The sequence below is a fragment of the Pangasianodon hypophthalmus genome, chromosome 6, assembly GCF_027358585.1.
Source record: "Pangasianodon hypophthalmus isolate fPanHyp1 chromosome 6, fPanHyp1.pri, whole genome shotgun sequence".
NCBI classification, from domain to species: domain Eukaryota; kingdom Metazoa; phylum Chordata; class Actinopteri; order Siluriformes; family Pangasiidae; genus Pangasianodon; species Pangasianodon hypophthalmus.
In genome coordinates this window covers 15,224,253-15,249,106 of record NC_069715.1, presented here as the reverse complement: position 1 = coordinate 15,249,106, position 24,854 = coordinate 15,224,253, and the positions used below count along the sequence as shown (strand labels likewise).

Sequence of the window (24,854 nt, the reverse complement as noted above, 5' to 3'; positions counted from 1 at the left end):
CAAGCATATATTTCACTAAACATCTGGATATTTGAATAGCTATTTAATAAACTACATTCAAATTTTTCCATTCCATCTTCAGTAACCATGCCTATCCAGGGAACACTGGGTATGAAGCAAGAATACACCCTGGGTGGGGCACAGACCATTGCAGGGCACCATACACTCACACATTCACATCTAGGGGCAATTTAGTGTAGTCATTTTACATAGCCAATTTTTTTTTGTTTTTGTTTTGTTAAGAGGAGAACCTGTAGGAAACCTTCAGGACCGAACTGGGGTCCTTGGAGCTGTGAGAGCAAGAAGTACTGAAAAAATTCCATAAACAATAACACTGCATAAGTGTATGTGTTGGTTTATGTGTGTATGTGTATGTGTGTGCGTGTGTGTGTGTGTGTGTGTGAGCGTGTGTGGGTTTGCGAGCCAGGAGGTTGTTACCCAAGATGGCGCTGTTGAGAGCAGAGCAGATGGCCTCTCTCTGTGTGGGGTCCAGCTGCTGGCCCACTGGGCAATTCCATGGGTCCGAGTATGCCAGTAGACTAAATGCATCCTATGCACATGCGCGCACACACACACACACACACACACACACACACGCGGTGGTAATCAAACACAAAGTCAGTGTCAAAATAATGTCAAAATATTCATTTCTTAGCCATTAAGATCATTAATGACAGGCATCTGTAAAAATTTGCACAGGCTTTGGAGTGGGTAATATGGCAAAATATATCAACATACTTGAACACAGCTTCATGATACACAGTATGCATCACGATACACTAGATGGACAAAAGTTTGTGGACACCTGATCATCACACCCATATGTGGATCTTCCCCAAACTCTTGCGACAAAGTTGGAAGCACACAATTATCAGGGCAGTCGTGGCTTAATGGTTAGAGGCTCGGACTTGTAACCCGAAGGTGAACCTGAAGGTCGTAGGTTCGAGTCTCAGGTCGAGTCTCAGGTCCGGCATTGTAGGTGGGGGGAGTGAATGACCAGCGCTCTCTCCCACCCTCAATACCACGACTGAGGTGAGACCCTTGAGCAAGGCACCGAACCCCCAACTGCTCCCCGGGCGCCGCAGCAAGAAAAGGCTGCCCACTGCTCCGTGTGTGTGCACTTGGATGGGTTAAATGCAGAGCACAAATTCCGAGTATGGGTCACCGTACTTGGCCACAAGTCACTTCACTTCACTTATCTACAATGTCATGCATGCTGTAGAATTAACATTTCAAACATGGGGCTCAAACATGTTAAAGCATGACAGTGCCCCTGTACACAAAGCCATGGTTTGCTAAGGCTGGAGTGGAAGAACTCGAGTTGCCTGCACAGAGCCTTGACCTCAACCCCACTGAACACCTTTTGGGATGAACTGGAATGCTGACTGCACCCCAGGCCTCCTCGCCCAACATCAGTGCCTGACCTCACTAACACACTTATGGGTGAATGAGTGCAAATCCCCACATATACGCTCCAAAATCTAGTGAAAAGTCTTCGCAGAAGAGTGGAGATTATTATATTAAATCTAGAATCGGATGTTTAACAAGCACATATTGGTGTGATGGTCAGGTGTCCACATACTTTTGGCAATATGGTGTATTTTATTTTGCTAAGAACGTGTCAGCAAAGCAGCAGTGCCACATTTAAAATTCAGTTTAAATTCTGGTTTCCTTTTTAATTACAAAAATAAATGTTTAAATGGGGAAAGCTGGGAAAATAAAACTGATACAAAAACCTATAATAGAAATACATGCTAAATTAGCTCCTTGTTACTGTGAAAAACAGTGCAGTTGGTCAATGTTGTAGAGATAACACTGAGATACCAAAATACCTTAGATATGTTTATAAAAATATATTTTGTCATAATTATCACAATATTGATAGCATTTTGGCACACTGTCAAATGAAAAGCACATATAATGAAAAGCATATCTCAAAGTTTGTGAAAATAAGGAGATTCTTACCGTAACAGTCCATATACAACAGTCCATATACAAGGGCTATAAATGATTACTAAACTACATATCTGAATTCCAGGTAAAGTCTTACATAATACACAACATGGGAGTAAAACACACTTCAGGATCTCCTCCTGGAGTGTGCACACCTTACATCCACCAAACAGCAGATCGCTAGTGATTAAAAGTTGTGTAGTGTGAGGGAGGGACTTTGAAATTCATGTAGTGTGCACTCTGCTTTAGGCAAGATGGTTTATTTTTAATCATCATTCTCCTGATACATTCTCCCTCGCGCTGTACCTGCAGCATCTTCTTATGCATGGCGTTCTTGCCATACTGGCGTGAGAGTTGCTCACTGAGCGCCTGCAGCTCGCGGCCAAACTGGATCATGCGCTCCGTGGCAGCCTGGTTACCCCCACACAGCTGCCTCGAGCCACAGCTGTCCTCTAGAAGGAGAAAGAACATGAGACAAGCTCATTTAGGCATGGATCATTTGCAAAATCCATGACAGTATTTCCACAGAGAGCTACACATGTTCTTAAAATAATTAAGGGTGGGTACCCAATAAAAATCAGACAGCTTACAAAGGAACCGTAACATTCAATCAGTATATTGTCACGTCGATAGATTTCCTTCTCTAGACATACAGTCAGGTCCATAAGTATTTGGACAGACAATTTTTTTTTATAGAATTTTTCCTCTGTACATCACCACAATGGAAATGAAGCAATCAAGATGTGATTAAAGTGTTGACTTTCAGCTTTAATTCAAGGAGTTTAAAAATATTGCATTAACCATTTAGGAATTACAGACATTTTCTACACAGTCCCTCCATTTTCACAGGCTCAAAAGTAATTGGACAATTGACTGATAAGCAGGTGTGGCTATTTCATGACAAATTAAGAAGATAAAAGATCTGGAGTTGATTCCAAGTGTTGGATTTGCATTTGGTAACTGTTCATGGGAACTCTTAGTATGCAGTCCAAAGAGGTGTCGATGCTAGTGAAGGAGGCCATCATTAGGCTGAAAATACAAAACAGACCTATCAGAGAGATAGCAGAAATGTTAGGAGTGGCCAAATCAACATTCTTAAAAAGAAGAAATGCACTGGCGAGCTCAGCAACACCAAAAGGCCTGGGAGGCCACAGAAGTCAACTGAAGTGGATGATCGCAGAATTCTTTCTTTGTTGAAGAAAAAGCCCTTCACAACATCTAGCCAAGTCATGAACACTCTCAAGGAGGTAGGCGTATCATTGTCAAAGTCTACAATCAATAGACGCCTTCATAAATATAAATACAGATAGTTTACCACAAGATGCAAACCACTGGTAACACTCAAGAACAGAAAGACCAGATTAGACTTTGCTAGAAAAACCTGTATATATAAAAAAGCCTGACCAGTTCTGATGCAAGATGCAAGAATGATGGGTAGAGAAGAGTATGGAAAAGGAACGAAAGGGCTCATGAGCCAAAGCATACCACATCATCTGTCAAACATGTGGAGGCAGTGTTGTGGTATGGGCATGTATGGCTGCCAATGGAACTGGGCCACTGGTGTTTATTGATGATGTGACTGCTGATAGAAGTAGCAGGATGAATTCTTAAGTGTATAGAGCTATACTTTTTGCTCAGATTCAGTCAAAAGATGCAAAACTGGTAGGATGGCGCTTCACAGTACAGATGGATAATGACCCAAAACATACCGCGAAAGCAACCCAAGAGCTTCTTTAAGGCAAAGAAATTAAATATTCTTAAATGTCTGATGACCTCAACCCAATTGAGCACGCTTTTCACTTAGATGCCCAATTGAGCATGCTTTTCACAAGATGCTCAGTACAGCTAATTTCCTTATAAAACTGCACAAATTGTACCTCAGACTACAATTTTTTTTTAAAGCGAAGGATCGTCACACCAAATATTGACATTATTTTTGAAGGCATCTTTGCTCTACAGCATTTCTTTGCATGTGCCTAAGACTTTTGCACAGCACTGTAATTAAATGCTGAATGCATCCAGTGGCTGATCTTTTTATACAGATTAAATGTGCTGTGACATGTATGATTTAAAAGCTCTAAAAAGGCTTTCCAGCCTCCGTTATAGACCACTGCATCGGTGTCTCCTGCATACAGAAAAGCTTGGTTTATGAACAGCTAGAAGTGGGGTGAGAGGGAGGAAGAGAGGAAGAGAGAGAGAGAGAGAGAGAGAGAGAGAGAAGAAATGAGATAAGACAGGGGTCGTCTTCAAAAGGAAGAAAAATGAGTGGTGAATTATTAAAGGCCCTACACATTAACATCAAGATCGGACAGCATTCGACTATGTTAAAAACAGTGTGGGTGTATGTGTGTGTGGGTGTATGTGTGTGTGTATACATATATACATATATATAAACAAAGCAAACAATGCTTTTAGAATGTCATCAGATTAGCCAGACCATTTCTGGAGGTAGTCTGGCTGTGATCAAACCTCAGATTGGATAAACAGAATGGCCCTTATTCAAAAAAAACTGCATACAATCAAATCTGATTGTAAAACAAGCGTACACAAATTACTTTAACAGTTTCCCGGTCGGCGTGCTTGTAATTGTGAGTGGAATATTGTAACAGCCAAACAATTGCTCGATTTGCAGTTAAATAATCTAATCACAAGCAATACCAATCATAATTATAGCAAGTATAGTAATTTGAGTAGTTCAAGTGTTAACAGAAAATAACACTGATGCTCATAACTGTACACAAGAGAAGAAGCAGAAGAACTACACGCAAATATGTCATTACGAAATAACCTCAAAATCACATAGCAACAGCTAAAACTGACCAGATGTGATGTGTATTCTGTTTTTCAGTGATTCTTTCAGCATTTTGTTTCTTTCAGTCAATTTGTTATATTCATTCCAGCACCTCAGTCAGAACTGGGAATTTCTGAAAGCCTCAATACTACAGGGTTAGTACTGAATACCTCAAAACTGCACCAGCTCCAAAAGCTTTATTAAGAAAAACTAAAATAAAACAGCAGACTAATGCAGACACAATTGTTTTTATATTTTATATTATACCTTTAAATTCAGTATAAAGTCAAGACTGCAAAGGCAAACCTCATGGACCATCCTTTCCTTCATTGAAACTGTTTTAACCAGTATTTTTTTAAGACTTCATTCTGTGTGCACATTTTATGCCATTTTTGAGTACAGTATTATTTAATTCCACCTCCCCTATTGATTTAATTCTTTCCTTGTTTCTTGGATAACTGTAGCTATCATCTCATTGCCTCCCTGCCAAGACCTGCATAAATTAAAGTGCGTTTCATGTAAATTATTAAGGCGAGGGCAGATTGTGGATCACCATATGCATATAACATGTAAATCAGTGACTAATGAGTGGGAACTTGCGTCGACGCAGCTGAAGCGGATTCATCATTTGTGCTCAAATTACTGCACTTTTGATATCTTATGTCAGTCTATTAATCAGATGCAGATTTGTCATCCTCCTGCACACTTTACCTAGTTAGCTTATTTGCATAATATGCAAGAGAAATGATAAAGAGTTCTGATAAAAATGTGTAGAGAATGCAGATGAGGAGTAAATATCAGGTGTAAACACAAGAGTGAGATCAGATTACCTGTTGCTGATGCTCATATCAATTCTTTACACCTTTTCAACAAAAGATACAAGCAAACCTGTCTGGGTGTGTTATAAACCCTTTTGTATAAAGAATTGGTATCGGCATAATGTTTTTCGGCCTAGTTTACACCTTAACATTAGTATGTAAATTGTGTATAGATACCTATATCTGGAAAACAAATAATCTGATCTCACTCTTGTAACTACTTACGAAAACATGCGCATGTTGTACCTGCTACTCCATTGCCCACGCTGCTGTCGTCCCCTTGTATGATCTCCTGGTGCTTGTAAGTGCCGTTCATGATGCGGGTAGAGGAATTCTCGGCCACACCATTACTGTAGTGCTCCGCCTCAATCTCCATCTCACTATCACTGCACATACACACAGACACACAGACACACAGACACACAGACACACACAGACACACACACACAGACACACACACACACACACACACACACAAACACAACACTCAGTGAAAATTAGACTTTAAAAAGGCTTAAATTCTATATAGTACAAAATAATGTTACATCAAAATGCATGAATTGAAACTTAAATTTAGAAGTGTACAATATGTTCTTTCTCTACCTGGTTTCCTGGTTGCTGGTGGTGCTGTGTGGCTGGGACTTGGTGGAGTCTGTAGAGTTGGACTCAGAATAGTTGACAGAGGAAGGTGAGGAGGAAGGGGAAGAGGAGGCGGAGCCAGCTCCGGGGTATTTGGTGTGGCCTTTGTTTTTGTTAGAAGGCGTCACACCATTACTGCATGTGGGACTGTCTGCTCCTGATCAAAATGGAATATAGTTATAAAGTGCACTGTTCCCACTGCACATCCAAACTCAATTACCACCCAATTACCACTCCAACAGAAGCATGAACAAGAGATTCAATGGTCAACATTCTTAGGATGTTAGGACGCTTTCACCAAGACATTTTTGGTAATTATCAAAAACATCCTCTTATTTTTAGCAGAACAATATATGTTAATGGACACCAAGCACCAACTCATAGGGAAAAGGCATGTGACCAGGAGTCAGCCAATAACAAACAGTCTGGGGTGCGGCTTCAAGACATATTAAACAAGATAGAGGAGAACCAAACTGTTACTGTCAGTTCACATCCTGAGGTATCCAACTCTGCAAAATCTATATGTGCAACTCAGGCTAGCTTAATAATAACTCTTTAGCTAGTCATTATGAAATGCTAAAAAAATGCCTGAATGCCTGTGAGAGGCTATATGCAGCAATTTTGTATTTGCTTGAAAATAATTTTACATGTAAATTTACACATTTCCATTATCCAAATAAATTTTAGCAGGCTAGCCAATAAAGTAGTGCAGTGGCTATACAGTCTACTCCAGAGGGGTGTTCTGTACATTTCATTTTCTACACAATGCAAGTAAACATAATATATGACTGAAAATTACATTATATGGCCAAAAGTATGTGGACATCTGACTTTGACATCCATAGGTGGGTCTTCTCCAAACTGTTGCCAAGAGGTAGGCACACAATTGTCTAGAATGTCTTCACACACTGTAGCATTAAGATTCTCTTCACTGAGACTAAGGGGCCCAAACATGTTCCAGCATGACAATGTCCCTTTGCACAATGTGTGCTCCTTGAAGACATGGTTTGCCAAGGTTGGTGTAGAGCTAGAGTGGCCTGCACAGAGCCCTGACCTCAACCCCACTGAACACCTTTGGAATTGATTGGAATGCCAACTACGTGCCAGGCCTCTTTAGCCAACATCGGTGCCCAACATCACTAATGCTCTTGTGGCTGAATGAGCGCAAATCCCCACAGCCACGCTCCAAAATCTAGCTGAAAGCCTTCCCAAAGAGTGGAGGTTATGATAACAGCAAAGATGGGCCTAAATATGGAATGGGATGTTCAAAATGCACATATAGGTGTTGGTTAGGTGTCCACATACTTTTGTAAAGTGGTTAGAGGTTAAAGAAACATTTTTATATTTCTATGCATGGTTTACCAATTTAAACTTTTCTGTTTTCAGCTCTCATATTGAGTATACAGTAGATGTTGCAACTGAAAAAACAGCAATTGCGCACAGTTTTCACTTACAGACTTTGCTGTTTGAATGAGATTCGCAGACATCATTTCCCATGCATTTTGTGACTGATTCCGAAATAATCTTCTCAAAGCATTCCCTTCTGTGTAATGTCCTGTTAGATAGACTATGGCCACTTATAACTGGCCCTACTCCAGTGTTTCAAATAATAATAGTGCATACACTAATGATTTGGTGTGAAGGTGTCGTCATCATTGATAAGCAAAAGAACAACAAAAAAAATAATGAAATAAAATAAAGCACTGTGTGTCACCTGTGCTGTGCAGGTGGGGGTTGGTGGCTCCGTGCCGGGGGCTAAGGCTTGGGGAACCGGAATAACTGTCCTGGTTGTTGGGGGAGTGGACACTAAAGCATCGTACCTCACTGTCTGTACCATTCACCATCTCCACAAACTGCCGACACCTGAAAAAGATGAGATGGCCATGTTGCATCAATTTGTGTGTGAGACATCTTCAAGACATTCATGTGCCAAAATGAGCACGGATGTCTCTGCAATCCGTTAACACTCCCTGACTGACATTCATAGCTTGGCAGTCCAGACACTTCCGTGATGATCAGTCACACTCACTGTCAAAGTGATACAAGGCTTGAGTGAGTCTCTCACACTGTCTGTACTGCCATGGACAGCATGTTCTATTAAGTTGATTCATTCAAAGGGGTTGCATGGTTGGGTCGAAAAAAAAAAAACCAAACAAAACAAAACAAAAAAAACCCACTGAATCTGACCTCTTCAATTCCGATTTGGGCCACTTTCATATGTGGTACTGAAATCTGTTACGTATCCCATATGTGGCAAAGCAACCTCTGTCTGAACAGTCAGATTGGAATTCATGCGACTTTTACGTCAATCCAACTCAACATTCATCATAATTTCACGCAACCGGGAAGGAAAAATGGAGTATAAGAGTGAAGGAGGATTTCAGTGGTGAGATAGTGAGGTAATAGGCCTCAAAGATTTGGAGTTATGTTGCTGGACAAGCAAAATTAGAAGGCACATATTGCAACCACTCCGTGCTTGAAGAGATCTCAAAAGAAATAGGAGAACCCTGATGCAATGCCAAAGGAATTTTAAAAATTTGTAAGCAAAATTTAAAGAAACTAAGAACACAAATCAAAGAAGTGGCCATGGCTGAATAATATGCCCCTCTTACAGCGAGCTTGGACGCATCACATGACACCTTTGCGCATGAAGTTCCACTTTGGAGTGTGATCTGTTCAGACTAATGTCAGACATAGGCCACAATGAAAACACAGGGTGAAAAGCCTAACAAAAACTCTGATTTAGTCAGTAAATTGGATTTGGGCCACTTTTGCTCGCTGTGTGTAAACATAGCTTTAATGACTTGCTATTTCAAGATATTATGTCATTATTTTGACTTAATGTCTCATCATTTCGACTTGAATGTTAGGAGTCAAAACCTAAAAACAGGGCAGACCTCCTATTGATTAAACACAATTGAATAGACTACTGCCCAGCTCTTTTCAGTGAGTCAGACCATTTGGCTCAACTCCCCAATAAGTGCTGACTTGTTTGGCTCTCAAATGGCTCATCTCTGCATTAATGTTATTGCGCCAGCTGTCTAAGCTTCATTAAGAAGATTCATTTCCTCTTATTCTGATAACTGATTGCCTCCTCTAATAAAACTTGACTATGTGCAATACATCTTCAGGCGGATCCTCCAGGTCATGTCGCTTAATACACACAGCTGAGAGTCAAACCCATGTCTCACCATTCACACTAATGAACAGCTCAGATGTTGAAAAGACGTTTCCATGGAAGCAATTTTATTAAATCACACTGTAGCGTAACAGCTTGGCTACTTCTACAAAAAAAGAGAACCAGCTCACATAGATGAGCAGTTTTTCTCCAGCGTTAATATAAAAGAGCCAGCCTGTTTGCAAATGACACATCATGGAAACACACGTCGTGATTAATGTCTCTGGTTGAACTTGGGTCTCTGCTGAAAGCTAGTAGTGACTGTCTGCTAAAGTGTTTTAGGTCCGGTTCACACTTGCCTTTAACATGCATCCTGGGTGATCGGATCACAAGTGGTCAGTGCTATGTAGAGGTGTGAATGGGGTCAAATGGGTCTCGAAGACAAACTGTGATCTGATCACTCAAACCACATTCGGAAATGGTCAGGGACACATACGGCCACGGCACATTCGTAGTGCGAACATGAATGCATCTCGGATACCAAGGAAGGACTGAATAATTGACTGCGTCATTGCCTTAGCCGGAAAATATGTAATCATTGCGAGACTGTTTGGAAATCATGCTGAACGGTAGAGCTATGTGCCACTAGGCTAATGGATAAAGCAGCCGCTATTCATAGTTTCATTTGTTGTCTCATCTCTCATTCATGCATAAGTTTTGTTAGCAGACCACACAATTAAAACATCTGAAACAGTGCAGGCAGGTACATGAGGTATGATTCACAGGACATTTCTGCCTTAAAGTAAATGCGGCAGTAGACTGACGTTATAATTGCTCCTGACAGCCTTTGTCCAGCGGAGATGAGGTATGAAATCTGATCACAAGTGGTCAATGAAGACACATTCATGCCAGGTGTGAAAGACTGTGAGTGTCCACTTGTGATCCGATCACGCAAGACTTACTTATTACTCTTTTTCAAAAGTGGATTTAAGACACATCACAGTTTTAAACAGCAATTTAATGTTTCATTTAATGTTGATTATTTTATTTGTTTATCCACAGTCACATTTCATTGATTTCTTCCCTGTGATCCAAGTAAAATCAGCCATTTTTCATTTAAATGACTTCCTTTTCACTTTTTTTGCAACTTACATAGGACATAACATAATAGAGCTACCTAGTGCCCTCACAAGTAGTGCAAAAAGACATTTGATATTCAGCTACAGATGCATAGCTTGTGTCTTGTTTTGTTTTTTTTCAACAAAAAAACTGGTAAGGATTGCACTTAAATGTCTCTGTATGTTCGCTTAATATTAAAGCATTAACATGCAACCAGCCAACCACATATTTTTGTGTTGCTCATGCTGCATCAAAGGGCAGCATAACACACTCAGAGGAAAAGTGCTATCTGCCCTCTTCAGCATACATGAGCTCACAGATGTGACTGACAGGGGGAGAGAAAGTATGCCATCCCTCCCTCCGATCTGATCAATACAATCAATTAAATGCTTTCAGTTCTCTGAGATTTGAAAAGTCTTGTGTCTCTAAATTAATACTAGGGTGGTTGTATCTCAGGTAAAACAAATGAGAAAAAATGGCAGCAGCCTGAATAGGAGGAAAACAATGGAAAATTTCAATAGGGTCTAGTAAAAACAGGCTGTGTGGACTATTTCTTGGCTGCTAGCAACTTACAAGGTGAAAACCTTACCTCATCTAGGGCATATACTCAGGTTTTCCTATTATTTGTATTTTTAATATCTGATTGGCTTGCAAAAATGAATTGTTGAATCAACAGTAAACATTATACGCCATACTTCTGAGGAGAGTAAGGTATCCAGTTCCAACAAGCAAGAATTATGTAAATTATTATGGAGGGCCTATTACTCATTTGTGGGTTAGCATGGAATTAAGTGCTTATCTAATAACATCAAACAGGCACACAGATTACAAAGCACAGATATGCACAGGCTGTGCACTGCAACAGTGCTATCGACCAGAGCACAACCTGTTGACCCAGAAGTAAGAGACTCCTTTACTTTAGAGCTTGTGTGTGTGTGTGTGTGTGTGTGTGTGTGTGCAGAAACTCACTTCAACATGAAGAGTAAATTGGGGTTGCGTTCTAGGAGTCCGGGGTACAGCTGATGTGTGGCTTCGATCGCCTCTCCAACACGACCTTCCAATACCAGCTTCTGTATTCCTGTTCCCGCATAAAGGAGAAACACACACACTTACCATCTGTGCAAAACCTAGCCAAATGTCTTGCTGCCAAAATGCCAGAACCCATGATCAACATAATGCTCTGGCTTGAAAAATAATTACATTGACAAAAATTAAAATAATATGTATAAAATATCACTGCATGAGTGCATATCTGAAGCCACCAATTTCCACAAGATTAACACTTAAGCTGCAATACTATACACTCACCGAGAACCTTATTAGAAACACCTGTATACATGTACATTCATGCAGTTAACCAATCAGTCAATCATGGGCCAGCAGCACAATGTATAAAATCATGCAGCTACAGGTCAAGAGCTTCAGTTAATGTTCAGATCAAACATCTGAATGAAGAAAAAAATGTGATTTCAGTGACTTCGACTGTGACATGGTTGTAGAAACTGCTGGGCTTTTCACACACACAGCAGCCTCTAGAGTTTATACAGAATGGTACAAAATAAATAAATAAATAAATAAATAAAAAACACACAAACACAAAAAAATCATCCAGTGAGCAGCAGTTCTGTGGGTGGAAATGTCTTGTTGATGAGAGAGATTAGAGGAGAATGGCCAGACTGGTTTGAGCTGACAGGAAGACGGTAACTCAAACCACTCTTTACAAACCTGATAAGCAGAAAAGCATCTCAGAACACACAACAAGCCGAACCTTGAGGTGGATGGGCTACAACAGCAGAAGACCCCATCAGGTTCCACTCCAGTCAGCTAAGAAAAGGAATCTGAGGCTACAGTGCGTACAGGTTTACCAAAACTTTTGAAGATTGGAAAAAGACCAGACAATATTAACTGAAGTGCTTGACAAGTACATTCCCCTCTGAAAATATTGGAATTGCAAGGCCAATTCTTTTGCTTTTTCTATACACTGAAGACATTTGGGATCGAGATCCAAATATGAATATGACAGATCAGAATTTCAGCTTTTATTTCCTGATATTTCAGATGTGTTAAACAACTTAGAACATGGCATGTTTTGTTTGAAGCCACTCACTTTTTAAGTGATCGAAAATATTGGAACATGTGACTGATAGGTATTTCTTGTTGCCCAGGTGTGCCTCTAATTATTTAGATTGATTGCTTAAATAATAAATTTTAATTAAATAATTAAAAAAGTTCTGAATGCCTACTCTTGGACTGAGCCCTAAGTTTTGCCTGTGAAGACTGTATTGTTGGTTAAAAAGGATAAACCAACATGAAGACCTGAGAGCTGTCTATGGGAGAAAAGCAAGCCATTTTGAAGCTGAGAAAAGAGGGAAAATCGATCAGAGCCATCGCACAAGCATTGGGCATAGCCAATATAACAATTTGGAATGTCCTGAAAAAGAAAGAAACCACGGGTGTGCTAACAACCAGACATCAAACAAGTTGGCCAATAAAAGCAACAGCAGTTGATGACAAACATTGTGAGAGCTGTGGAAAAAAAAACCCCAAAAACAGTAGTCAGTGGCCTCACTAACAACCTCCTCCGGGCAGGGGAGAAAGTATCACAATCCACCATTCTAAGAACACTTATGGAGAGCAGAAATATAGAGGCCATACCACAAGATGCAAACCACTCATCAGCAGTAAGAATCAGGAGCCCAGATTGGAATTCGCAAAGAAATACAGACAAAAGTTCTGGAAACAAGATTAACCTCTACCAAAGTGATGAAAAGGCCCAAGTATGGAGAAAGAACGGATCTGCTCATGATCCAAAACATATGAGCTCATCAGTCAAGCATGGTGGAGGTAGTGTCATGGCTTGGGCTTGCATGGTTGCTTCTGGAATGGGCTCAATAACCTTTATTGATGATGTAACTCATAATGGTAGTAGCAGAATGAGTTCAGAAGGCTACAGAAACATTCTGTCTGCCAATTTACAGAGAAATGCATCCAATCTAATTGGGAGGAACTTCATCATGCAGCAAGACAATAACCCAAAACACACTGCCAACACAACAATGGGCTTCATCAGGGGGGGAAAAAATGGAAGGTTTTAGACTGGCCAAGTCATTCACCAGACCTTAACCCAATTGAGCATGCATTTCAACTCCTGAAGAGGAGACTGAAGAAAACAAAACAAAGAACATCGCAAAAGAAGAACGCAACAGTCTGGTGATGTCAGTGTGTCGCTGGCTTGATGTACAAGCAAGGGATATGCAACCAAATATTAAAATCTTATTTACTTTAAGGCTATCTGTCCCTATACTTTTGCTCACATAAAAATTGTGAGGTCTGCCACCAAAGGTGCCATGTTTTAAGTTGTTTAACACATCTAGCTATAAATATCAGGAAATAAAAGCTGAAATTCTGATCTATCATCTCATATTCATCTGTTGATCTCAAACCGAAAAGTCTTCAGTGTACAGCAAAAACAAAAGAATTGCCCTTGCCATTCCAATACTTTCAGAAGGGACTGTATCTGCATGATCTTATGTGTTGTGCTGCTGCCACATGATTGGACAATTGTCTGAAAGTAGATGGTGAGTGTATGTGTGGTGACAATGTAGTATCAGTGATCAGTAATCCTACATTGAACACTATATATTTTTCTAGCCCAATCAGAGTGTATACATTTTGTCCATTACCTGTACTGCTAAAGAGTCTAGTAGCAGTAGTTTTGATATAGCATTGGGTTTTCTAATTTTATTACTGTTCCTTTGTAAGATTATCTTGAAAACACTTGATTGACAGTTATTCAGACATTCTTTTGACATTGTGCTTAAACTATGAAGGATCTTACAAGGCAACATGTAACCCCAAGCACCAAGGATCATTAAGCACATGTTCTCTATAATAATGGTCAAACAAAGATGAATCCTGACAAAACTGAGTCATTCAATGAGGATTCTCTGTGCTTATATAGGCAAGGTTGTTGATGAACAGATGGTGAGAGTGAGGAGGCTCTGGGTGTATGTTTCTGTCTGTGTGGGTTCTCACTCTGCCTGTTCTTTATGGAGGCCTGGTCCTCCTGTATCATGGTCTCTGTGGCTCGGGCAAAGGCCATGGCAGTAGCGCAGTACCCATGATGCACCAGGTAGCTGGATACCATACTAAAGAAAACATCACACACAAAGTTACAGACAGCATGGCATCATGTCCATTGTTCCTTCAACGTGATGTATGTTAGGGGTGTAATGCATTGATACTTTCTGTGTCTGTTTAGGGTTTGTATCTGCATTCTGAATAAAAGCCGACGTGGGTTGACCAAGCAGTTACTAAGGATGAATGAATGAACCTTGTAAATGCATCACACAGCAACTCAAGTTCACAATAATGAAAACTCCCTGAGATGATATGAGGAAGAAACCTTGAGAGAAACCAGACTCAAAACGGAACCCATCCTCATCTGGGTGCTAACAACCAGTAAATTCATCACAGTTTTCACAAGAAGTCAGGTTTTTTTTTAAACCTATCCATTCATATCTGACTAGTCATCTGTATCCACGAGTTAAACATCTGACCGCTCGTCCGCATGAAAGTAAAAACCTCTCACTTGCGTTACTTTTTTGATGTGTCCCTTGTCACATACCTTTAGTCTATCTATATGTTCCAAAATCTAATCTGAGATATCATGCTAATGAGAATCTTGGACAGACACACAGGCACACTGATGGCTGGACGGAAGGATGGACTGATGGTAAAAATCGTAGATACCAATGAAAATGGGTCTTGGGTTTCTGACCATGAAGGTGTAAGTAACACGTGTGTATGACAAACAGGAAGGAAGCTAATTCCATATAAATCCTGCAATCATTCAGCCACTCATTCTCGACAGACAGACAGACAAACCTGAAAACATAACGCTAACCCCAAACAGTGGTGGAGGCATAAAAACAAGACAAAAAATGGTGTGCCTCTGATTCCTATCTGTACAAGTTTAGAACAGATTATCTGTTCATTCCGAATAACGCGTTCACATTCAGTTACATGATCTACATGCTGGCCTGTGCATAGACTTGTTGGTGGAAGGGGCTTAAGAGAAAAAAATGTACTTGTACTCCTACTCATATAGTGGCTGTCACCATTCATAATCACACACAGTTTTCATAACATGAGCCTTGGTGCCCCATGCTGGTTTCTCCAACACAGATTACACCTATCTTTTCGAGCAAAATGCCAGCATAGAGTTTATCCAGTAGTCATCTGCCAAGATCCTTTATCAGCTCAATGTACAGTGTATACTGTATATTTATAAATTCTCTGAGATTCATGAGAGCTAGCCAGATATAGACCAGCAGTCCTAGTCTGAATAACCTGGTATATAAGTGTCGTTAATTGGGGTTTCAAAAATTATTTTCTCTATCATTTTGTTGTGATGATTATACACTCAGTGGCCACTTTATTAGGTGCACTTTGTACATAACAACTGTAGCCCATCTATTGCTATGCACTATGTGTCACCCACCTTCTAACCCTCTACCCAATAACATAGCCCACCACAGGACCACCACTAATCAGATAGTATTTGGATTATGGACTATTATCAGTACAGCAGAGACAGTGACATGTTAGAGCTATAGGTCTAATGTATACCAACAAAGTGGACTAACAAGGAATAAGGTTACAGCGTTTAAAACCACAGCATCACTGCTGATACTTTCGTATAAGTGCAACATCCAGTATCACGTTAGTGTCACTGCTATGCCTTTTGCACTCATATACTATACTGCAAAAGGTTTGTGGACACTTGATCATCACACCCGTATGTGGGCCTTTCCCAAACTGTTGCCAAAGTTTGAAGCACACAGTTGTCTAGAATGTCTTTGTATGTGGTAGCATTACAGTTTCCATTCACTGGAACTAAGGGGCCCGAACATGTTCCAGCATGATAATGCCACTGTGTACAATGCGAGATCCATGAAGACATGGTTTGCCAAGGCTGGAGTGGAAGAACTTGAGTGGCCTGCACAGAGCCCTGACCTCAACCCCACTGAACACCTCTGCAAGGCTTCCTCACACAACAGCAGTGCCTGACATCACTAATGCTCTTGTGGCTAAAAAAGCAAAAATCCCTACAGCCATGCTCCAAAATCTAGGGGTTTATGTCAGCCATTCAATAAATATTAACCTTCATAAAGTGCTCATTCTCAACTCTGTACATTTTAAATTCTGCTAAAAATACTAAATACCTGTATTGAGTGACTGTCACTGTTACAGATATAAGCCAACGTTCCATTGATTTGCTCACCTTTTTAGATGTTTTACAATCGTTGGGCAGTATGCTCACTGCCCCACTTTGGGACAGGATTTGTGCTGCCCCATGCTCAGGGAAGGAGCAGCAGACGGATGGTTAATGACAGGTTTGCTTGTTAAAGACTGTTAAAAAATAACCTCCGGCTGCCGAGATCTTGTTTTATAGCAAATAATCTGACTTAAATCTAACACATTTCTGTGAAACAGCAAAGTGTAAGTGCACACAGTGTGTCTATGAGCTACAGAACCATTTCTACTGTAAAATGTATTTCAAAGATTGAGAAAGGGAAAAGGGGATTATGATATGAATTATGTCTATATATCAGAAATGTATGTGAAAAACTTGTTTCCCAAGCAAAAACTAAGCAAAAAGGAGAAAATAGTCTCTCTTTTCTGATGCACAAATGTTTGTGGCTAGTTTCAGGTATTTTTTGTGGTTTATGAGATGGCTGGTCTGGAGATTTTGCTGAAATGTGTCAGCTCTGGTTAATGATATTATATCAAAGACAGTTAAAGAAATGTATGTCTAAAAATCACTCAAAAAAAAAAAAAAACAACAACATTGGATAGCTGTTTATCACATAAGTCAATTGTGACAGTCTCTGAACGTTGTCCTGTCCCACCAAAATCTATGGTCATGAGTTACTGCTGCATTTTGCATTGCACAGGGGGACACAAAAAATAGATTAGAAAAAATACTTTAGAAATTTACATGATGAAAGGGTCAATGAGTGTAGCTACAAGGAAGCTGTATCTAATAAAGTGGCCACAGAATGCATTTTATAATTTGGGAAATACAGTACAACTACAGGTGTATGATTGTAGCAGCTGAGAGGAAACCACGAAACTACACACACACACACACACACACACACACACACACACACACACACACACACACACACACACACACACACACACACACAGAGGGACTGCCCAAGAGAGAGATGCAACGCTAGAGCCCAGGCTGACTTAACACCACAGCTATACATGCTGGGCGAGGCTAAGCTGGGGAGCTAAAACCTGATCGCCAGGCTCATGACTGCACTTCATGGATCTGTGCTTTGTGAGACAACCAGAGCGCATATAAATGAAATTATAAATTATAGAGAAAAGTGTAGAGTAAGAGGGAAAAATCTGGTTTAATCTGTGCATGATGGTGTACATATAAATGCGAGACTTTACCATAGTAGGTCTGATTATGTAATAGTTATAAAAATGGGTTCTCACTTCTGCAGCACTGTCTGCCACTCTCCGAGTCTCTCTCCGATGGGGAAACGAGCGATCATGTTGTGGATCTTTGCCCTCCACTCGCTCATATAGTCCTCGATGTCGAACACAAAAGGATGCTGGCCAAAGTTAGCGTCTACAATCTCTCCAGGAGTCTGTAGCCCTACTGTAGGATACAGGTTGGGCTGGAGAAAAAGAAAAAAAAATGAGAAAATAGCAGTTACACCAAGAGAGAGAGAGAGAGATATATAAGAGGTGTCATAGAGATAGACAGAGATATAGAAGAGCCATTGAGTGATAGAGGTATTGTTTCCATTTTTGTGATCGCATGTTTTCACACTAGTTGCTGAGTCACTACACGTGAATTACTAACTAATTACTTTGTTACTCATGTGCTCCTAGCAGCGAACGCAGCCAAGCACATTACCACCCTTTATACTTGGACAACAAAGCATTCCGAAGGTATGGCAGTGAAAACAAGCTGTCTCGATATGTGGGCCTGTGAGGCTGATCAATGTTTCACTTACTGGGAGGTCTGTGAAGGCCACACCTGGAAGGAAAGAAAAGACAGATGAACATCCACTCAGGCCAAACAAAAGAAAAAAAAAGAAAAAAAAAGAAAAAGGTTTTCAAGTTCAGCAGGTTTCAAGTCAAAAGGCCATGAGTATATGCTTAGTCAGCACGTGTGTGTTCTGACAGGACAGGTAGCATTTTTGTTGTTACCCAAGCTGTGTCCGTTCTTAGTGTAAAAGCACGTGTTGTTGATGAGGTTCACGCAGCAGCCAATCACATCACCCGTCGTGAAGGTGGGCCCATATGGTTGGCCGGTCCCTGAGGAGCAAAAGGAGTGCCCATCATCACCGTGGTAACCGTAGGAGTGTTTGTCCCAGCCTGGAAGGAAAGATAAATAACAATAATCAGACTTTAAATGACAAATCTCATGATCATTTGCTTTGTAAAAGAAATAAATCAGGGACCAGCTAAAAGGAAATTCATACCATTTCAGCCTCATTATTTCAGCCATTCAAAGATAAAGCATGAGACACCTAATCCAGCCACAAGGGGCATCAGATGACATGTTAGATCCAAACGGGCCACAATGAGTGACTCAGCTCCCTGCAACACTTACTGTTCACCTCAGACACTGTGAATTCCAATGTGACTTGTTCATGCCAGGCTTAGGCGTCACATATGGTGGTGCGTGAACAGTTTGGCATCACCATGCACTAACATTCTACCAGTTTAAAACCTTTGCCGAGAGGCAGATTGGACAGACAGATTGGACCATAAAAAAAAAAAAAAAGAGAGAGAAATAGAAAAATGAGGGAGAGGTCATCTCTGAACTGTGAGGTATTGAATTAATCTTGAGAGGAGCACTGACAGAAATATAAAGCCACGTTCAGCATCCCCTCAATGTTACTATAATACCCTCAAACGGACACATACATACGGATGACATCATCGCTGTTCTTCAGTAACAGCAATGCACATAAAATGTGATATGATCAAGTCTCAAAAGACTCTTCATTTTAGACACCAGAGCAATTACTCAAGATTTAAAGCTTTATTTGTCACGTGTCCATTCGTAGCTGGTACAAAGGTACTGAGATGAGGCAACTCCAAAAACTGTGTGTAACAAAACAATAAATAGACTGTACACAATATAAAATGGGTATACACTAAGATAAGAGGATGAGGGGAGTGCAAGACGACACACACAAGCAAGAGCATACAAATAATACACATCTAAACAGGTAGATATGTATGGCTATATCTTTGTAAGTATGTACATAATATGTATATACACTAAAGTGTGCAAATATGCCATATGTGACGTGTATGAGCTACGTCCTGGTGCTGTCCCAATTTGGGACAGGATTCGTGCTGCCCCATGCTCAGGGAAGGAGCAGCAGATGGACAGTTAATGACAGGTTTCCAAGGTTGCGCTAGTTAAAAATAACCGGCGGCTGCCAAGATCTTGTTATAGAAAATAATCTGAAGTAAATCTAATACATTTCTGTAAAACAGACAATAAAAAAAGATGACACACAAGCAAGAGCATAATAATACACATATGTAAATATGTCTATAATATACATGTAATCCACATCTGAAAAGGTAGGTATGTATGGCTATATCTTTGTAAGTATGTGTACATAGTATGTATATACACTAAAGTGTACAAATATGTCATATGTGACATGTATGAGCTACGTCCTGGTGCTGTGTGTGCGTGCATTAGTGTTAGGAGCTGGAGTAGTGATCAGGAGTAACCACTGAAGTAACCACTAAACAAAGAAATAAATTGTAAACCTAGTTGTAGACATCTACAAACACAAGCACGCATTGAAACTGGTAGCTGTTACTAGAATTCTATCTCGGGCTGACACCAAACCACTGCAGACAAAAAGCTCAACCTGCACAAGCATGTTTACTCTTCCATCATATTCCAAATGCTTTGAAACAAAGAGCAGCACAGGGAGAGAGTGCTGCATAAACACTCACTCTCATTCAGTCGGTCAATGTAGAATTAGGAGAAGCACTCCAGATCGTTCCAGACTCCATGGAGAAACCAAGAGGCAAGTGATCCCCGGACCTGTCATGTGACTGGCCACAGCCGGGGCATGGAAATACAGGAAACCCTTTGCCCAAAACACCTCGTTTACACATTCCTTTTTTTTTTTTTATTTTTTTATTTTTTTTTTTTTTTAACACATCACTACTACAGGCACATAAATTGTTCATCATAAAAAAAGCCTCAGGATGTTTAAAAACTCATACTACACAGAATTTCAGGTGTTGTAAAGGCATGACCAAGCAGTCACGAGGCAACGATAGGGAGTCATTAGGGTTAATTTAATTTAAACTATTCACAGCGTTTCTGAGATTCAAAGAAGAAATTCAAAGTCTTCTTTTACAGAGATTTTTAAAGCTATGCAATTCATGAACATTAATGCTAATAAGGAAAATAAAGAAACTTGGATGGTGAATTGGATTTTACTTAAAGGGTCGAGCAATTCGGCACTACATGAATATATCAAAACAATCATATCAAATACAAAGCACTTTTAATTACATTATCTTCCATAAGTGACTACACGATAAGTCTAATGCACTGCACTACTAATAATATACAAAATTCATAGCCATATCTCACCCCATGTAGCATCAATATTTTCTCTAGACTTCAAGATCCTATTCTACCCATAATTCATGGCAAAACTATGAGAGATGCTTAGTTATGTCCACACATCCTTTAGAGCAGGGGTTGTCGAATGTTGGACCCAGTAAAGTATTATAGCGGATCGAACAAAGCATTTGAAACATACTGTAGCAGAATCGATCCATGTACAGTATTATTATTAAAGATAACTGGCCAGTGTTCAGTGATTCCAGAGTCCATTATATGTGCCCCCTCTGATGTGATTAGTGAAGTGACGACATGGCGGATAAAAATAAAACAACACAAACAATGATTCAAGACAAATGGACAGAGAAGTATATGCTTACTCCCAATTTCAAAAATCTCCAACAATCTACTCTCAGAGCCACTTCATATAGTTATACGATTTATGAATATTAATGCTAACAAGACAAAAGATACCTGCTCTAATAGGATGGTTTGAGAAACAGTAAACATACAAATCCACTGAATTGTTTAATTACACTCAATCCAATTAAGTTAATCCCAACAAATCTAATAAAACCTCAGAAATACCACCACAACAGAACAAGCACTCCACAACACCCGGCTCACGAATATCTAGCAAGAAAGAAATGGAACACGAATATTTAGCAGGAAAGAAATGGCACACATTATAATTTCAATTTTAGCATCCATAACATTAGAAAACTCATGTTTGTGCCTGACTGTGCCTGGAAACCCAAATCCACTGAGGAACAAAAGGCTGATAGAATATTTCCTCCTGGCACACATGCCTGTCTACTGAGGCCTTGTTTGGAAATTTGGAGAAATGATCTCTCATCCATTCTCAAAGACCTGCGTTACAAAGTGTTTTGGATGGAAGAGTGGTTAAGGAGAGGTCCAGGATCATTCTTCCTACAGCACATGTTCAGGCATGTTTAAAGCAATTCTAACATTGAGCTGGGACGCAGAGAGATGGTCAGAGAAAACAGAGCAATGGCACGGGAAGGGTGGGGATGAGAGTCATGCCAAACCACAAACAAATGAAATGATAGAAATCAAAGTGGGCTCATCAGAAGCTAAACAAGGCACATTTTAATGGACGTAACTCTACTATCACCATCAAGGATTTGCAGAGATGCTTTTTGTTACTTTCAATTCATAGCATATAATCGTTTTTAAATAGCTCACTACTTCTACAACCCCATGAAATGGTTATAACAGCTATATAAAGACAACATTCATACGATGTAGGTTAACTACTCTATATGTAAAGGGCAGAATTTGATCATACAATGTGGTCATCAATATTTAATAAGACTGGGACCAAACAAATGCTAATTTCTTTGGTCAGTATAAGTCATGATACTCAAAAGTACTTGATTAGAATTTTGTTGTGCCAACACACAGTCCTATCTGAGGACTATGTAACACCAAAGAACCAGTGTTAACCAAACCATAAGACCTATATAACACAAACCTGATACATAAAGCCACTCAAACACTCAGTCCAAACTCCAATCCACCTGTCCACTACATATCAGGAGTCATGTTTGCACGAATGACTCCCTCAGAAGCACAGTCACTCACACACACACACACACACACACACACACCTCCCCCACTAACTCACCCGGCAGTCTGTTCATGTTGACCCCCTGGGCGGACAGTCCAATGCCCATGTACCTGTAAACAACAGTGAGAAAAGAGAACAAAGGTTGAAACCAGGAACTCTGTATAACTTACACTGTCACCTAAACAAAGTGCAGCATCAAACTAGCAACAGCACTGAAACTTATCTTACTCAATTCACAATCACATTAGGGGTGGTGATAAAGAAAATCATAAAATATCATGCTGCTAGAAGACATTTCTACAATGTATGATATACAGTCCCCTCCAAAAGTATTGGAATGGCAAGGGCAATTCTTTTGTTTTTTGCTGTACACTGAAGACATTTGGGTTTGAGATCAAAAGATGAATATGAGATAATAGATCAGAATTTCAGCTTTCATTTCCTGATATTTACATCTAGATGGGTTAAACAACTTAGAACATGGGACCTTTTGTTTGAACACACCCATTTTTCAATTGTATTTCAAAAATATTTTTCAAAAATATTGGAGCATGTGACTGGCAGGTGTGCCCTGTTAGATTGATTGTCTACTCTTGGTTTGAGCCTGTGAAGACTGCATCTGTTTTTAAAAAGGATAAACCAACATGAAGACCAGAGAGCTGTCTATGGGAGAAAACGAAGCCATTTTGAAGCTGAGAAAAGAGGGATGTTCTCCCTAATTTAGTCTTGGCCAATTCCCATCCAACAATTACGTCTCCCCAACCATACGACAGCTAGCAAGCCGGGTGGGTGCAATCTATCACGTGTTTCCTCCGTGACACATGAAGCCAGCCAACTGCATCTTTTCGAACTGCTGTTCATGTAACACCTACATTGAGATGTAGGTAGGAAAGCGATATCTGGGCTAGGCCTATTCATCATAAAATACTGCCTACATTATCTGAGGTGTAAATTGAATAAAACTGAAAACAGCATATTAGCCTTTTAGCTCAAGAAAAACAGCAATGGTCGAGTGTAAGGTAGCACTTCAATTTCCCGGTAAATTACAACACTGACATGCAGAGAATTGTGGACCAAAATGCTACAGTGTGCTGAATCTTCCAAATACATGTACAGTACACCAGCACTAATACTGCAAACATGACCAAAATCACCCTTCTGGTCTTAAAACTAGACAAAACACATAGCAGTGCGCGCACACACACACACACACACACACACAGAGAGAGAGACAGACAAAGTCAGATACACACACACCCACCCCAAACTCTCTGCTACACTCAGGAAGCCTTTCCACACCGATTCAACCCTGGCTAAAGAAATCACCACGGCAACGGGGAAGTTCATATTCTATAGCGGAGAACACAGTAGTCAAAAACACATCTACAGCTACAGCGAGCTACATCACACACAGCAAGACAAATGCCGCATTCGACTACACGCTCAACTCAGCATTTCTACTCATGAACTGAGGATGGTCTCCTTAACTCAGAGTTCAGCAAATGACATCAAATCAAAATGGCTGTGCACAGCATCACTAAACAAAGTAGCACTTCCTAGCTTTAAATGAGTTACACTGTACATACAAGTATTTGCTTTAGATCAATCAACATACAGACATATTTGCTTGTTAAGTCTATAAAATTGATGTTTGTGGATAACAAAAGACAAACACGGAACGTCCATGTTTTTTTCTTTTTCCCCACTTTGCAGCTTGAATGCATGGAGGTCGAAAATGAGGTAATTCCAAGCTCCGACTTCCCAATTCCCACTTCCAAGAGAAAAAACCCATGCTTCAGGAACGACCCCTTGCCAGTCACACCAGTGAAAGTTTTGCCATGTTTAATTTTGTTACATTCTATTGCACAGCTCTTGGTTTATTATATGCTGCTAAAAGGTCTGAAAAGATGACAAAAATATATATCAAGTCACCACCATATTGTATCAAATTTGAATTTTGTGTATTGATACACCTCTAATTGCTCTATCATCATACTGTCATGCCCTAAATCACATTCAGTACATTTTTCACCTAACATTCCCATATTTACATCCAGTAATTAACACCATTTCCCACTTTTCTGCTGTGTCACATGTAATAAGACTATTGCACTACTTTCCTCAATTTCCAAGGACATGCAGGTTTAACTTATGCTGCGTTGCAACTTGTAATT

The 24,854-nt window shown here is 40.0% G+C and overlaps 1 protein-coding gene across 2 annotated transcripts in view; it reads right to left on the bottom strand.

Annotated features, from left to right (window-relative positions):
• The window catches only part of ranbp10 (RAN binding protein 10), a 42,046-nt gene that overhangs the window by 5,033 nt on the left and 12,159 nt on the right, over positions 1–24,854 (bottom strand). The window contains exons 3-13 of one of the 2 annotated variants that reach the window (XM_026927202.3): positions 22,738–22,790; positions 18,683–18,850; positions 18,487–18,509; positions 17,960–18,144; positions 14,474–14,586; positions 11,408–11,516; positions 7,916–8,064; positions 6,166–6,352; positions 5,809–5,948; positions 2,260–2,405; positions 439–550 (exon numbers count right to left, since the gene is read on the bottom strand). In XM_026927202.3, coding sequence (XP_026783003.1) covers positions 439–550; positions 2,260–2,405; positions 5,809–5,948; positions 6,166–6,352; positions 7,916–8,064; positions 11,408–11,516; positions 14,474–14,586; positions 17,960–18,144; positions 18,487–18,509; positions 18,683–18,850; positions 22,738–22,790 — 1,385 coding nt within the window. Of the gene's footprint in view, positions 1–438; positions 551–2,259; positions 2,406–5,808; positions 5,949–6,165; positions 6,359–7,915; positions 8,065–11,407; positions 11,517–14,473; positions 14,587–17,959; positions 18,145–18,486; positions 18,510–18,682; positions 18,851–22,737; positions 22,791–24,854 lie in introns of both variants that reach the window. The other variant, XM_026927201.3, reaches the window with a different exon arrangement.